The sequence below is a fragment of the Mercenaria mercenaria genome, chromosome 1 (genome assembly GCF_021730395.1).
Source record: "Mercenaria mercenaria strain notata chromosome 1, MADL_Memer_1, whole genome shotgun sequence".
NCBI lineage: Eukaryota > Metazoa > Mollusca > Bivalvia > Venerida > Veneridae > Mercenaria > Mercenaria mercenaria.
In genome coordinates, this window is record NC_069361.1 from 55,559,976 (window position 1) to 55,577,305 (window position 17,330).

Consider the following 17,330-nt stretch of genomic DNA (forward strand, 5'->3'; position numbering starts at 1 on the left):
TAAACAGGGCCTAATTTTAAAACGACTTTAAAGATAAAGAACAAGGTTAATTTTTATCTGTGCTTTTAGTTGACATAATACAAACAAGACGTTAGTGTTTACAAAAAAAAATATTTCTCATAAAATACACATAGAATATAAAGTACCACCATACATAAAGAAAACGTAAATTATTCGACAGACATTATAAATGCATATATAGTTATTTACAATTTGCGTGCCAGGCTATATGCGTGAGTGCGTGTGGATAGAGTTTATAGGATATCTTAAAACACAGTTTGAATAACTTTTGATGTAACTACACAGATTTTATCCGTAGTAAAGACGAGTATTCTTAAATACTGACATCTCGGTATGAATGTATTAGCTTTACATAAAAATAATAAAAAGGAAAGACAAAATTGTGTAAGTAAGTGCCCACGTGGAATGATGATAATTTTCGCAAATTAAAATCGTTGCAACGTTATAAATGGGCCTTTCGTAACATTGATATACGTTATATTAATTTCTCAGTAAGTGTAGATCTATACAAATAACGCATTAACAAAACCTTTTTTCTGTTCTCTGCAGTATATTTTACATATGAAGATAAAACAAATAGTACCGCAATGTGGTGAAATATACGCCCGAGGGTATGACCTTTGACCCCCTAAGTGTGACCTTGACCTTGAAGCAAGCCAACCGAAACATGCGCTCTGCACGTCGTCTCATTATATTGAACATTTGTGTCAAGTTTCTTTGAAATTCTTCAAGGGGTTCAAGAGTTACAGAGCGGGCACGAAATTTAGGAAGAAAGGACAGACAGACGGACAGACGAACGTCATAACATAACACGTCCTTTCGGGCGTATAAAAACTTTAATAATGTTGTTGGTACTCTGGCCAAAGCAGTAACACGTACTGCATTGGAGTCCATTACTGAGGTCCGGTTGTGCACTTTGTGTAAATATGAATACTTGTCACGTTGCTCATTATTCAGGCGGTCAGTTCACCCCTTTTTCCTATTTCATAGTGATACACTATTCGGACACGTACTAAATTTTCATCAGAACAGCTGATCTATTATTCGTCATCTGAAATCAACAATAAGAGAAATTTTATTATACATATGCAGAAATTTTACTCTGAACTCCGTGGCAAATTAGACGACAGACCACTCGAAGGTCTTGATTATTTGTTAATTTCATTACACGACCTTAAAACAAAAACGAGCTTATGACCACCAAAAGATATATGTCACTAAATGGAATTACCCGTCATAATTTAATTCTGAACCAGGCTGACAACTTGAGGATAAAGATTTACTGCATCTTACCCCTTAGTTTCTGACTGAGGGAAAAGTGCCCAGTTTTGACTGTGGTGTATTCCTCTGTCACTGCATTTTATTTATAAGGACAGTGATAAAATTAAGACTATGAAAACAGATAAAAATATATGAAACATTACCCCCAAGAAAGGCATACTGTGCAAAATGCAGTAGACTCTTCGATCTTATTATTATTATCATTATACTGATTTCTAAATTATATCTGTATTCATTGATGAAACTATGACTCTAATAAAAACCATTCATTTTGTGTTTTCTTTTTCGTTATCTACGCTATATGGAAGAAGCATACTATATTTTTGTGTAATGTTGAAAGAAAAATACATAGAGGATATTTGTTTGTTTTGAGTGAATATGGAATATAATTATCTCACTGAGAAGTGAGAAAATTTCAAATATTTTCACGAGCGCTTAGCGCGAGTGAAAATGTGAAAATTTTCTCACTTCGAGGTGAGATATAGTCTATATTCACGAAAAACATACAAATTTTCTTTTTATTTTATGCTCAATTACGTTGAGATGTGCATTTTGCAACTATTTTAATCTCAGCGCGGGAAACAGACGCGCGTAAACAGACATGACGTCAGACGTGCTGTGACCTAAAGACGCATGCAACGTAAAGTTCCATTTTGTTTTATTTCTTGCTGCAAAACGGTATGAAATTCTTTAAGTAGAATAATTTGAATCGAGAAATATACTATAAAGAACAAAGTGCGGGTACAATTTTCATCCTGTTTTAAGCAAATAATTTAAAATTCATACACAATGTAATGAGGGGGTGGAGCTATAATTATCTCTCACAGTGTGAAAATATAGATTTCATATTTTCACACTGTGAGTGATGAAATATGAAAATATTTAACTGATAGAATACAGTATTTCATTGGTAAGCATAAAATAAATTATTGTATTGCTTAAAATAATTAAAATATATAATAATCTATGAATAAAGTTCTTTTCTCAAGAGACGATATATTACTCAGCTGCAAAAGACAACTTGTAAAGGTACTACATACCGTCTTGTATGGATCACAAACTTGGTAGCCTAAATTCTGAGTCCTTTGTCAACCTGGAAGTGTAATATTACGAGGCATAGGTATACTTTCTTTGACCTTGACATGGACAAACTGGACATTGAAAGAGTATTTAAACTGAGACTATACAAACGGAACAGAAGCAAAGACTATCTTGGTGAGTTTTAGATTAACATTTTGTGTTTTACAGATGTGTACAAGTGCACTTGCAGATGATAAATTATACAATCATATTGTAAACAAATAAAATATAAAAATATAAACAACATTTATCACATAGATCTACAGGTACGTAACCTATACAAAATGACTTTAAATAATAAATAGTTGATGTTGCAGTTTCCTTGGCAATTACTATAGGACTTAAAGCTGAAAATACATTCAGAATAACAGACTGAAAAAAATACACATATAAACAAAAACAAACACATGTAAACATATCTTTTAGTGTATTAATAAGCTTTGATAATATAGCAGTTGAGTCCAATAAGTGCAGGGATGTTCAAAGATAATCCATTACAGATCTATTGTAAAACAATTATTGGTTTTACCTGTATTGGAAAATAAACAATGTCGATTGTATTGAGGTCAACTGTCACATTATCAAAGTTTATTAGTAGATCTATATTCATACTGTACAATGATACACTTATTTGCTATGATGTTCTTAGTCGAGAGTCCTACAAGTCACATTGTGAAGTAAAAGAAGACGAAGATTACCTACCTACATATTCAAATGGCATATTCAGTAGTACTACCGGTCCAACAGAGCTGAGCCAGCCAATCAAATAATTGCTCGGACTTCCACTTGGGTTTTGTTCCACTGAAGATACGGCGGCCATGAGTTTATCAGTATGACATGGGTGTAGCTGGTAGAACGGTCTCCCTATATAGGGATGCTCTGTTTGTGTCAGGAATGTCCACTTGTCTTCATCTAATCTCTCGCGAAAATACTCTGGGACAAGTTCCCACACCTTGACCAGTGGCAAGAGGCTACCATCTTGTCTGTAAACATTGAAATAGAGAACTGGTACGGAGTAACTTTCACTGTATATTACATGATATTCAAACATCAACACCTGTTTATTCTTATCATCACAGACAACTGAATTGTCATCTTCATGAGCATGTTCTATTCCATCACTGAAATCATCAAATTTTAAGTTTTTCACGTCGTCTTCTTTGAATGAACATGTTTGCAGTGTTTTCTTAGTTAGATACGTTTTTCCATTGAATCTTGACAACTCCCATGAATCTGAAATATTCTGGGATCGTCTGAATAACTCTTCCATACAAGATTTACAATCGTCTTCATTAATAAATCCCGAATTCATCGTACAGCAATGTCATTCACTCCACACCAGCTACTTTCACTTTGCAGGATCAATTTCCGGTTTCGCTTTAAGATTCCTTTTGCTACCACCAGTGAATCCATTTAGAACTGGCTGGTAGCACAGATCTTTCACAGAAGAAAAGTCATTAAAAACTTCACCTCAAATCAATGAATATATCGGTTAATCAATAAAAAAAAATTGGTTCTACGTGACCACAACAATTCTGATGTCTATTCGCATAACTATATTTTGGGGGAGTGTTTCCGGTTAAAAATGGTAAATTAACATTTTGTTTATTTTTGCAAATAACAAGATTACTGGAACATTTATTGAAATTCTATTAGTGTCTTTCAGTATATTCCAATTAATTGCTCATATGGAAGTGTTTTTTTAGTGTTTAAAAGTCTTGCATGCTTTACATTCTAGATTCGGTTCATACTCATACAGAACAGGGCAGGGAAAACTCGGCTTGCCAAGTGGTACATGCATTTTGATGATGATGAAAAACAGAAATTGATTGAAGAGGTACATGCTGTAGTCACTGTCAGGGATGCCAAACATACAAACTTTGTTGAGGTACATTGATTTATTATTTTTGAAATTTACTTTCATAAACTGAAAGAAAAGTTTTAAATAATTTTATGAAGCCTGCCATGAAAATATTATGTAGAGTTAAGAAATTTCAAATAGATATATGACTATCTACTTCTGCATTAAATGGTGTGCTGTTCTTTTCAAAATAAAGAAGTCCTTTTTAGCTCACCTTGTCACTATGTGATTTTGTGATCACCCTTCGTCCGTCGTCCGTCGTGTGTCCGTGCGTGCGTGCGTGCGTCCGTCAACAATTTCTTGTCTGCACGATAGCGGTTTCATTTATGATTTTATTTTAACCAAACTTGCACACAACTTGTATCACCATAAGATCTCGGTTCCTTTCTTGAACTGGCCAGATCCCATTATGGGTTCCAGAGTTATGATCCCTGAAAGGGCCAAAATTAGCTATTTTGACCTTGTCTGCACAGTAGCAGCTTTATTATGTCTCCCACCACACAGTGGTGTGGGAGACATATTGATTTACTACAGTCTGTCTGTCTGTGTGTGTGTCTGTCACAAAGCTTGTCCGCACTCTAAGTCGAACATTTCTTATCCGATTTTCACCAAACTTGAACAAAATGTGTTTGACCATAAGACCTCGGCCAAGTTCGATAACTAGCCAAATCGGTCCAGGCATTTTGGAGTTATGGCCCTTGAATTACCGAAAATCGGTCTTTTTACTCTTGTCCGCACTCTAATTTGAATATTTCTCATCCAATCTTCACCAAACTTGAACAAAATGTGTTTGACCATAAGACCTCGGCCAAGTTCGATAACTAGCCAAATCGGTCCAGGCATTTTGGAGTTACGGCCCTTGAATTATCGAATAATTGGCCTTTTTACTCATGTCCGCACTCTTAATCGAACATTTCTCATCCGATCTTCACCAAACTTAAACAAAATGTGTTTGACCATGAGACCTCGGCCAAGTTCGATAACTAGCCAAATCGGTCCAGGCATTTTAGAGTTGCAGCCCCTTGAATTATCGAAAAATTGGCCTTTTTACTCATGTCCGCACTCTTAATCAAACATTTCTCATCCGATCTTCACCAAACTTGAACAAAATGTGTTTGACCATGAGACCTCGGCCAAGTTCGATAACTAGCCAAATCGGTCCAGGCATTTTGGAGTTACGGCCCTTGAATTATCGAATAATTGGCCTTTTTACTCATGTCCGCACTCTTAATCGAACATTTCTCATCCGATCTTCACCAAACTTGAACAAAATGTGTTTGACCATGAGACCTCGGCCAAGTTCGATAACTAGCCAAATCGGTCCAGGCATTTTAGAGTTGCAGCCCCTTGAATTATCGAAAAATTGGCCTTTTTACTCATGTCCGCACTCTTAATCAAACATTTCTCATCCGATCTTCACCAAACTTGAACAAAATGTGTTTGACCATGAGACCTCGGCCAAGTTCGATAACTAGCCAAATCGGTCCAGGCATTTTGGAGTTACGGCCCTTGAATTATCGAAAAATTGGTCTTTTAACTCATGTCCGCACTCTTAATCAAACATTTCTCATCCGATCTTCACCAAACTTGAACAAAATGTGTTTGACCATGAGACCTCGGCCAAGTTCGATAACTAGCCAAATCGGTCCAGGCATTTTGGAGTTACGGCCCTTGAATTATCGAAAAATCGGCCTTTTTACTCTTGTCCGCACTCTAATTCGAACATTTCTCATCCGATCTTCACCAAACTTGAACAAAATGTATTTGACCATGAGACCTCGGCCAAGTTCGATAACCAGCCAAATCGGTCCAGGCATTTTAGAGTTACGGCCCTTGATTTTCCGAAAAAATAGGCCTTTTTACTCATGTCCGCTCTCTAAGTCAAACATTTCTCATCCGATCTTCACCAAACTTGAACAAAATGTGTTTGGCCATAAGACCTTACCCAAGTTCGATAACTAGCCAAATCCGCCCAGGCACTTTTGATTTATGGCCCTTGAATTACTGATTGGATCCACTCATCCAGACCATCTAATTGGATCCACTCGTCTAAAACATCTAGAGAAACTAACATTTTTCATAGGGGCAGTTGTGGGAGACATGCGCTTTTCTCAAAAGCATCTCTAGTTTATGATTTGATTTTAACCAAACTTGCACACAACTTGTATCACCATAAAATCTTGGTTCCTTTTTTAAACTGGCCAGATTCCATTATGGGTTCCAGAGTTATGGCCCCTGAAAGGGCCAGAATTACCTATTTTGACCTTGTCTGCACTATAGCAACTTCATTTATGATTTTAATTTAACCAAACTTGCACACAACTTGTATCACCATAAGATCTTGGTTCCTTTCTTGAACTGGCGAGATTCTGTTATGGGTTCCAGAGTTATGGCCCCTGATACGGCCAGAATTAGCTATTTTGACCTTGTCTGCACAATAGCAGCTTCATTTATGATTTTAATTTAATCAAACTTGCACAAAACTTGTGTCACCATAAGATCTCGGTTCCTTTCTTGAACCGGCCAGATCCCGTAATGGGTTCCAGAGTTATGGCCCCTGAAAGGGCCAAAATTAGCTATTTTGACCTTGTCTGCACAATAGCAGCTTCATTTATGATTTGATTTTAACCAAACTTGCACACAACTTGTATCACCACAAGGTCTTGCTTCCTTTTTTTAAACTGGTGAGATTCCTTCATGGGTTCCAGAGTTATGGCCCCTTAAAGGTCCAAAATTGGCTATTTTGGCTTTTGCAGCCATATAGAGACTTCATTTATGGTTTTAATTTGATACAAACTTCCAAAATATCTTCAACAACAATAAATCTTGGATTCAGTGACAAATCAGATCCAATCGTAGGTTCCAGAGTTATTTTATATCTGATTACCTCCCCTGATTGTAATCAAAATGGATTTATATCAGTAAATACTTATAGGACTTATTTGAAATTTCATTATTGTTATTAGTTGGACTGAGACAATCAGGGTAGGTAACTATGGACTGATTTTATGTCAGATTACCTCCCTTTATTTCAAATTAAAATGGGTATTTCTCCATAACTAATGAAGATATTGATCTGAAATTTCATTTATGTCAACAGATTTATTTGGCAGATCCTTCTTTTGTTCACTTACAATATTTTTTTTTTTAATTACTTCCCTTTTACGTTGCTATAAATAGCTTATTTTTAGTAACTTTTTTATTATTGGCCGTAGGGAAAAACCGAGACCACTTTTCTGTGGTACAACATGGATGGTACCTCCAATTTTTTGGTGTATATGACATATCTATACCTTGTAAGATTTTTTTTTTCTTTTTGGTTAAATTTCTTCCCTTTGTTGTTCCTGTCCTTTCGGCTTAGATATTTTTTCTGAGGACCTTCTTGTCCTCAAGTGCAATGATAACAGATGAGCGATATAGGGCCATCATGGCCCTCTTGTTTAAAAGGTGGTATTATTTTTAGCTTGACTACACGAAGTATGGAGAGCTGTCCTACTCAACCCGGCGTCTGCGTCTTTCCGCGTCCACACCTCAAAGTTTTGATGCACTTTCTCTTCATCTCTGTAATTACTTGATGGATTTGTTTCAACCTTAAAATAGTTATTTCTCATCATTACCCACATCATATCATATGATATGGCACATGGGCCATAACTCTCACACCAGTATTTCATGAATTATCCGCCCTTTTTACTTACAATTTCAGGTTAAAGTTTTGATGCACTTTCACCCTATCTCAGTTATTACAAGATGGATTTGATTCAAACTTAAAATAGTTGTTCCACATTATCAACAACATCATATGACACAAAGGGGATCCGGACATTTGCCCCCCAGGACATTTGCCCCCCAATAAAAAAGTGGACTGCTGGACATTTGCCCCCCAGTGGAAATGGTAGATAGGACATTTGCCCCCCAGTGCTTATTTCTGAAACGGACATTTGCCCCCCAATATTTTTGTCCCCTAGTGATTTTTTAGGAACTTAGTAGAAGATAATTATCATATTGTAGATAACAATATCTTTGTTTCTTACATCTTTCTAGTATATAATTGCCAAATTAACAAGTTTGAGTGTTAAAAACATTGCACAAATTAAAAACTTATAACATTGTTATGAGCACTTTTATAACTCAATAATGGGCTATTATTTACCTTAACACCTGAATGTAATTTACATATTCATCAAATTTTTATCAATAAAATAGTATTTTTTTTTACTGAAAATTGCCTTTTAGAGTAATTTTGATAATAAAACAACATAAAACACAGTATATCTACTGGCACATAGGACAAAAATATTGGGGGGCAAATGTCCATTCTAAAGATAAGAAGTGGGGGGCAAATGTCCTCTCTGCCATTTCAACTGGGGGGCAAATGTCCGGTAGTACATTTTTTCATTGGGGGGCAAATGTCCTGGGGGGCAAATGTCCTACAATCGACACAAGGTACATAACTTTCACACCAGAATTTCATGAATTATCCCCCCCCTTTTTACTTAGAATTGCAGGTTAAAGTTTTGGTGCACCTTCACTCTATCTCAGTTATTACTAAATGGCCTGATTTAAAGTTAAAGTAATTTTTCCACATCAGCACCCACATCATTTGACACAAGGACCATCACTCTTGCACCAATATTTCATAAATTATGCCTCCTTTTTGCTACGAATTTCAGTTTACTTTTGATGCTTTTCACCATGTCCCTTTTATACTTACTTTATATTTTGATTTTTGAATCACTTTATCTTCATCTCTCTTGTTACTTAATACTTTTGACACAGACTCAAACTATTGTCCAATATCTTCATCCACATTAAACACTCCAGTGACAGCTCCAGCTTCCTCAGATGTGCCCAGTTTCACTTTCAGTCATCGTAATAGTCGAGCATGCTGTCTCCTGTGACAGCTCTTGTTATGCATTAGTATTCTAGCCAATAAAATCTATTACAACTTGTATCTATAACCAGTAAATGTTCAAAATGATGAAAGGAGGTATCATCGCATGCTTCTAATCCTTTCTGACTAGAATGAGGTGTATTTGTACATGATTTTGTATATAATTGACAATAAAAAGAGAACTTGTTGTACAAAGCAAATGTTATGAGAAAGGATACCTTTATCTCCATAATATCAGAAGACCTTTACTTTCACATTGTCCTCTTTCTAATTTCAGTTCCGTAATTTCAAGATAGTGTACAGAAGGTATGCTGGGTTATATTTCTGTATTTGTGTGGACGTCAGTGACAATAATCTAGCCTACTTGGAAGCAATACACAACTTTGTTGAAGTCCTCAATGAATATTTCCATAATGTGTGTGAGCTGGATCTAGTCTTCAACTTTTATAAGGTACTGGTATCCAATATTGTTGCATTGTATGCTTGAAGTCACAGTTCTTAAATGTATGAATGGATTGACAAATGCTATTGTTGCATAGCTGGACCAGACAATAAATTTTTCCACATTAAAATTTGAATGTCTGACTCTCACAGATGAATGGATGAAGTCAGCAATAGTTACTCGAAAACGTATGTGACTTGTACTGAATTTAAAAGTTTTAGACAACCTTTCATGATTTGTTTCAAAATGGACATATGCATTAATTATGAGAAATGTTTCATTACTGGCTGGTAGAAGCAAGAAGTTAAGTTTCGTCACCCTTATTTGCAATATGCAGCTGTGTTAGACTGGAACATGATAAAAATAACATGAATATTTTTAGCTCACATGTCACAAAGTGACAGTGTGAGCTTTTGTGATCGCGCAGCGTCCATCGTCCGTGCGTAAACTTTTGCTTGTGACCACTCTAGAGGTCACATTTTTCATGGGATCTTTATGAAAGTTGGTCAGAATGTTCAGCTTGATGATATCTAGGTAAAGTTCGAAACTGGGTCAACTGCGGTCAAAAACTAGGTCAGTAGGTCTAAAAATAGAAAAACCTTGTGACCTCTCTAGAGGCCATATTTTTCAATGGATCTTCATGAAAGTTAGTCAGAATGTTCACCTTGATGATATCTAGGTCAAGTTCGAAACTGGGTCACGTGCCTTCAAAAACTAGGTCAGTAGGTCAAATAATAGAAAAACCTTGCGACCTCTCTAGAGGCCATATTTTTCATGGGATCTGTATGAAAGTTGGTCTGAATGTTCATCTTGATGATATCTAGGTCAAGTTCGAAACTGGGTCACATGCTGTCCAAAACTAGGTCAGTAGGTCTAAAAACAGAAAAACCTTGTGACCTCTCTAGAGGCCATATTTTTCAATGGATCTTCATGAAAGTTGGTCAGAATGTTCACCTTGATGATATCTAGGTCAAGTTCGAAACTGGGTCACGTGCGCTCCAAAACTAGGTCATTAGGTCTAAAAATAGAAAAACCTTGTGACATCCCTAGAGGCCATTTTTTTCAATGGATCTTCATGAAAATTGGTCAGAATGTTCATTTTGATGATATCTAGGCCATGTTCGAAAGTGGGTCACATGCGATAAAAAACTAGGTCAGAAGGTCTAAAAATAGACAAGAGGACCATGATGGTCCTGAATCGCTCACCTGTCCCAACATGACCCAGTTTTGAACTGAGTATGACATCGTTTTTTTTTTCTATTATTTGACATAGTGACCTAGTTTTTGACCTCATGTGACCCAGTTTTGAATCTGACCTAGATATCATCAAGATGAACATTCAGACCAACTTTCATACAGATCCCATGAAAAATATGGCCTCTAGAGAGGTCACAAGGTTTTTTCATTATTTGACCTACTGACCTAGTTATTGATGGCACGTGACCCAGTTTCAAACTTGACCTAGATATCACCAAGGTGAACATTCTGACCAATTTTCATGAAGATCCATTCAAAAGTATGGCCTCTAAGAGAGGTCACAAGGTTTTTCTATTTTTAGATCTAATGACCTAGTTTTTGACCGCAGCTGACCCAGTTTCGAAATTGATCTAGGTATCATCAAGATGAACATTCAGACCAACTTTCATACAGATCCCATGAAAAATATGGCCTCTAGAGAGGTCACAAGGTTTTTCTATTATTTGACCTACTGACCTAGTTTTTGAAGGCACATGACCCAGTTTCGAACTTGACCTAGATATCATCAAGGTGAACATTCTGACCATTTTTCATGAAGATCTTGTGAAAAATATGGCTTCTAGAGAGGTCACAAGGTTTTTCTATATTTAGACCTACTGACCTAGTTTTTAACCAAAGTTGACCCAGTTTCGAACTTGGCCTAGATATCATCAAGATAAACATTCAGACCAACCTTCATACAGGTCCCATGAAAAATATGGCCTCTAGAGAGGTCACAAGGTGTTTTCATTATTTGACCTACTGACCTAGTTATTGATGGCTAGTGACCCAGTTTCGAACCTGACCTAGATATTACCAAGGTGAACAATCTGACCAATTTTCATGAAGATCCATTCAAAAGTATGACCTCTAGAGAGGTCACAAGGTTTTTCTATTTTTAGACCTACTGACCTAGTTTTTGACCGCACGTGACCCAGTTTCGAACTTGAACTAGATATCATTAAGATGAACATTCTGACCGATTTTCATAAAGATCCCATGAAAAATGTGACCTCTAGAGAGGTCACAAGCAAAAGTTTACGCACGGACGGACGCACGGACGACGGACGCTGCGTGATCACAAAAGCTCACACTGTCACTTTGTGACATGTGAGCTAAAAATAGGAGGTGCCCAAGTTATATCATGATTAATATACATGCAAGGTTTCATGAATCTATATCAAATACTTTTTGAGCTAGGCGTGTCACAAGGTGAAAATATGCATTTTTGACTATTTCAGGGGCCATAACTCTAACAAGAGGACCATGATGGTCCTGAATCGCTCACCTCTTCCCACATGACCCAGTTTTGAGTATGACATCGTTTTTTCTATTATTTGACATAGTGACCTAGTTTTTGAGCTCATGTGACCCAGTTTTGAACTTGACCTAGATATTATCAAGATAAAAATTCTGACCAATTTTCATGAAGATCCATTGAAAAATATGGTCTCTAGAGAGGTCACAAGGTTTTTCTATTATTTGACCTATTGACCTAGTTTTCGAAGGTACGTGACCCTGTTTTTAACTTTACCTAGATATCATCAAGGTGGATATTCTCACTAATTTTTGAGAAGATCTCATTAAAAATATGGCCTCTAGAGAGGTCACAAGGTTTTTCTATTTTTATATCTACTAGCCTAGATTTTGACCGCACGTGACCCAGTTTCGAAACTGACCTAGATATCATCAAGGTGAACATTCAGATCAATTTTCATGAAGATCCATTGAAAAATATGGCCTCTAGAGAGGTCAAAAGATTTTAATAATTTTAGACCTACTGACCTAGTTTTTGACCGCAGTTGACCAAGTTTCAAACCCGACCTAGATATCATCAAGATGAATATTCAGACCAACTTTCATACAGATCCCATGAAAAGTATGGCCTCTAGAGAGGTCACAAGGTTTTTCTATTATTTGACCTACTGACTTAGGTTTTTAAGGCACGTGACCCAGTTTCAAACTTGACAAAGATATTATCAAGGTGAACATTCTGACCAATTTTCATGAAGATCCATTCAAGGGTATGGCCTCTAGAGAGGTCACAAGGTTTTTCTATTACAAGACCTATTGACCTAGTTTTTGATCGCAGTTGACCCAGTTTCAAACTTGACCTATACATCATCAAGATAAACATTCAGATCAACATTCATACAGATCCCATGAAAAATATGGCCTCTAGAGAGGTCACAACGTTTTTTCATTATTTGACCTACTGACCTACTTTTTGAAGGCACATGACCCACTTTCGAACTTGACCTAGATATCATCAAGATGAACATTCTGACCAATTTTTATGGAGATCCATTCACAAGTATGGCCTCTAGAGAGGTCATAAGGTTTTTCTATTTTTAGACCTACTGACCTAGTTTTTGACCGCACATGACCCTGTTTCGAACTTGACCTAGATATCATCAAGATGAACATTCAGACCAACTTTCATACAGATCCCATGAAAAATATGGCCTTTAGAGAAGTCACAAGGTTTTTCTATTATTTGACCTACTGACCTAGTTTTTGAGGGCACATGACCCATTTTCGAATTTGACCTAGATATCATCAAGATGAACATTCAGACCAACTTTCATACAGATCCCATGAAAATTATGGCCTCTAGAGAGGTCACAAGGTTTTTCTATTATTTGACCTACTGACCTACATTTTGATGGCACGTGACCCACTTTCAAACTTGACCTAGATATCATCAAGGTGAACATTCTGACAAATTTTCATGAAGATCTCATGAAATATATGGCCTCTAAAGAGGTCACAAGGTTTTTCTATTTTTAGACCTACTGACCTAGTTTTTGAAGGCACGTGACCCAGTTTCGAATTTGACCTAGATATCATCAAGATGAACATTCAGACCAACTTTCATACAGATCTTATGAAATATATGGCCTCTAGAGAGGTTACAAGGTTTTTCTATTATTTGACCTACTGACCTAGTTTTTGAAGGCACGTGACCCAGTTTCAAACTTGACCTAGATATCATCAAGGTGAATGTTCTGACCAATTTTCATGAAGATCCATTGAAAAATATGGCCTCTAGAGAGGTCACAAGGTTTTCTATTTTTAGACCTACTGACCTAGTTTTTGATGGCACGTGACCCAGTTTCGAACTTGACCTAGATATCATCAAGGAGAACATTCTGACCAATTTTCATGAAGATCTTTTGAAATATATGGCCTCTAGAGAGGTCACAAGGTTTTTCTATTTTTAGACCTACTGACATAGTTTTTGATGGCACGTGACCCAGTTTCGAACTTGACCTAGATATCATCAAGATGAACATTCTGACCAACTTTCATAAAGATCCCACAAAAAATGTGACCTCTAGAGTGGTCACAAGCAAAAGTTTACGGACGCACGCACGGACGGACGACGGACGCTGCGTGATCACAAAAGCTCACCTTGTCACTATGTGACAGGTGAGCTAAAAAACCTTGTGACCTCCCTAGAGGCCATATTTTTAAATGGATATTCATGAAAATTAGTCAGAATGTTCATCTTGATGATATCTAGGTCAGGTTCGAAACTGGGTCACGTGCCTTCAAAAACTAGGTCAGTAGGTCTAAAAATAGAAAAACCTTGTGACATCTCTAGAGGCCATATTTTTCAATGGATCGTCATGGAAATTAGTCAGAATGTTCACCTTGATGATATCTAGGTCAAGTTCGAAACTGGGTCACGTGCGGTCAAAAACTAGGTCATTAGGTCTAAAAATAGAAAAACCTTGTGACATCCCTAGAGGCCATATTTTTCAATGGATCTTCATGAAAATTAGTCAGAATGTTCACCTTGATGATATCTTGGTCAAGTTCGAAAGTGGATGACGTGTGGTCAAAAACTAGGTCATTAGGTCTAAAAATAGAAAAACCTTGTGACCTCTCTAGAGGCCATACTTTTCATGAGATCTTCATGAAAATTGGTCAGAATGTTCACCTTGATGATATCTGGGTCAAGTTCGAAACTGGGTCACGTGCCTTTAAAAACTAGGTCCTTAGGTCAATTAATAGAAAAACCTTGTGACCTCTCTAGAGGCCGTACTTTTCATGAGATCTGCATGAAAATTGGTGAGAATGTTCACCTTGATGGTATCTAGGTCAAGTTTGAAACTGGGTCAAGTGCCTTCAAAAACTAGGTCATTAGGTCAGATAATAGAAAAACCTTGTGACCTCTCTAGAGGCCATATTTTTCAATGGATCTTCATGAAACTTGGTCAGAATTTTTATCTTGGTATCTAGGTCAAGTTCAAAACTGGGTCACATGAGCTCAAATACTAGGTCACTATATCAAATAATAGAAAAAAACGACGTCATACTCAGTTCAAAACTGGGTCATGTGGGGACAGGTGAGCGATTCAGGACCATCATGGTCCTCTTGTTAAATGATCATTTCTATTCCATTAAAAGTGAGAAAGTATCTAAGTTGCCTTGTATTTATGATAAATATGTTTTTCCTTTTGTTTTTCAGGTATATAGTGTAGTGGATGAGATGTTTCTGGCAGGAGAAATCAGAGAGACTAGCCAAACTAAAGTTTTAAAGCAATTATTGATGCTTTCTTCACTAGAGTAGTGATTCAAGTTATACTCAAAACATTGGTCATTGTACGCTGTAACTTAAAACCTGTAAGTGATCTAAAGTCTAGGAATTTGGTGCACAGTACTGGGAGTATATGAAGTATATATTTATTCAATGATTCTTCTTTGTCCTGGTCATGAGATGAAAGAAATCTGGAGAAGAAAACAAACAACATGCAAATTATACATATGCACTGAATATTCAATACCATATGTTATTAAGTGCAAGTAGTACACAAGAAGGACAGGAAGTTTCATTATAAGATCACTAAATTAAACGTTTGTTACATGTACAGTTCAAACTAGAAAACTTAAAAGTCATAGAGTCTGTTAAAAACTTGAGATTTTAGGAAAAAGTTGTACTTTAACATGCAGAATAAGTTTTTATAGGATCTCATTGTTGATGATGATTTAAAAGACAGAATTTTCACTCAAGAGATTTTGAGTTATCTAGTTTCAGCTGTATTTGTATTATACCGGCATTCTACCTATTTTGTGCAATTTCATTCTCCATTTTACATGTACCAGTTCTTAGTTTTGCTGATAATACCATTTTCATTTTAAAAGAGAATAATATATTTTGGTGAATGGCTATCATTTTAAATGTTTGGAAAATGGTCATGAAAGTTTAGAACTCCAGTAATGTTTGCTAATTTAACACTGTTAGTATGTACTCTGCTTTAATTTATTACCCCACCTCTTTCATTCTGTAAGCTGTATTATTAACAAGTGGGTACTTAAACTTTATGTAACTTGATGTTTAATTTGTTTTTTTTTCTCAAATTTAATGATAAGCTTCAATATCAACAAAATTTTAAGTACAGTTGAACCTGTATTTAGCTACTACCTATATTAAGTGGCCACTTGCCTTAAGCAGACAGTCAGCTAACTTTCCAAATTGACTTTTTGCTCTTTTTCATTTTGTTTAAGCAACAACTTGTCTTAATCAGCCAGACTATGCCACTGTCTTGACTGGCTGATTAATACAGGTTTGACTGTACTGGCATTAATTATTGTAGATGAGCAATGTTTTTTCAGCACAACTTTTTTTCAGAACCCCTACCTTTAATTCTTAGCTCACATTTGAACAGAAATTTAAATCTTCTTTGGAAGATAAATGCTATGAACTCTACCAACAAACATTCCATCACATCTATGATTTTCATTGTCATATGAATGTTGTTTATTGTTTGTAGATCATAATTAGTTGCACTAAGTTTACATTCTGGTACCATCAAGTTTCCTTCAGGTTTGCATTACAGTATAAACTTAAAGCAAACATGAATATGACAGAATTCAAACTAGATCAAATTTGTTAAAGTGTGAAATTTTGTTGCTGTTGTTTGTATCTGCCGAATCACATCATTTTATTAGTGGTATACAAAACACTCCCGTACATTCTTACTCAGTATTGGCTTTTTGCAAAATTTCTGTTTCCGAAAAAATAACTTTTCTCCGACATGCACTTTTAAGTAAGGTTATGTGTTGCTTTCTTACATTGCATAGAAAGATGTCATTTGTTTTGTATATAAATATTGTGATATATTAATTTTAAATAGATATGTTATAGACATGTATATGTACTTAATTTGTGCAAATAAATAAGATACAACTTTTAGTAGTTTTCAACATTATGCCAGATCAAAAATATCCAAGGCCATCATTTTCGTTTTGTCTGGAATAGGAATTTCAACCGTGTTCCTATCTCTGATTGAAATGAGTACACTGTGAACTTGTTTAATTTTGTGGAAATGAGTTTTTAGCTCACCTGAACACAAAGTGTGCTATTGTAATCACCTTGCATCTTTAAGAAGTTTACTGTTAACACTACAGAGGTCACAATTTTGGCCCATTTGTAATGAAAACTTGGTCAAAATTTTTGCCTCATTAAATCACTTCGGGACTACTGACATGGTTTTGAACGAGTAAAC

General features: G+C 36.0%; 2 protein-coding genes across 4 annotated transcripts; one reads left to right on the forward strand and one right to left on the reverse strand.

Annotated features, from left to right (window-relative positions):
- Nucleotides 1-123: 123 nt before the first annotated feature.
- Nucleotides 124-3,774, reverse strand: LOC123536914 (ubiquitin-like-conjugating enzyme ATG10). Of its 2 annotated transcripts, none has more exons than XR_008371747.1 (3): nt 3,085-3,774; nt 2,324-2,395; nt 124-1,072 (listed from the first exon to the last, which is right to left on the reverse strand). XR_008371747.1 is itself a non-coding variant. In XM_045320422.2 (3 exons), the coding sequence occupies exons 1-2, from the start codon at nt 3,692-3,694 to the stop codon at nt 2,391-2,393; spliced, it is 615 nt and encodes a 204-aa protein (XP_045176357.2). In that variant the 5' UTR covers nt 3,695-3,769; the 3' UTR covers nt 124-1,072; nt 2,343-2,390. The 2 variants fall into 2 exon arrangements, 1 of the variants encoding a protein (XP_045176357.2); XM_045320422.2 differs by having other exon boundaries at nt 2,343-2,395; nt 3,085-3,769.
- LOC123536923 (AP-2 complex subunit sigma) lies at nt 1,933-17,017 on the forward strand. 2 transcript variants are annotated; one of them, XM_053548388.1, is made up of 4 exons: nt 1,933-1,980; nt 4,121-4,270; nt 9,415-9,588; nt 15,293-17,017. In XM_053548388.1, exons 1-4 carry the CDS (start codon nt 1,936-1,938, stop codon nt 15,392-15,394), a joined length of 471 nt encoding a protein of 156 aa, XP_053404363.1. In that variant the 5' UTR covers nt 1,933-1,935; the 3' UTR covers nt 15,395-17,017. The 2 variants fall into 2 exon arrangements, with proteins under 2 accessions (XP_053404363.1, XP_053404367.1); XM_053548392.1 differs by lacking the exon at nt 1,933-1,980 and adding an exon at nt 3,830-3,970.
- The last annotated feature ends 313 nt before the right edge of the window (nt 17,018-17,330 follow it).

Excerpts from the sequence above, each read along its gene's own strand:
- LOC123536914 (XM_045320422.2), bottom strand. The coding sequence starts at position 3,694 with ATGAATTCGGGATTTATTAATGAAGACGATTGTAAATCTTGTATGGAA.
- LOC123536923 (XM_053548388.1), top strand. The coding sequence starts at position 1,936 with ATGCAACGTAAAGTTCCATTTTGTTTTATTTCTTGCTGCAAAACG. Across the intron at positions 1,981-4,120 it reads TTATTTCTTGCTGCAAAACG|ATTCGGTTCATACTCATACA; the intron begins GTATGAAATTCT and ends TTTACATTCTAG. Across the intron at positions 9,589-15,292 it reads TAGTCTTCAACTTTTATAAG|GTATATAGTGTAGTGGATGA; the intron begins GTACTGGTATCC and ends TTTGTTTTTCAG.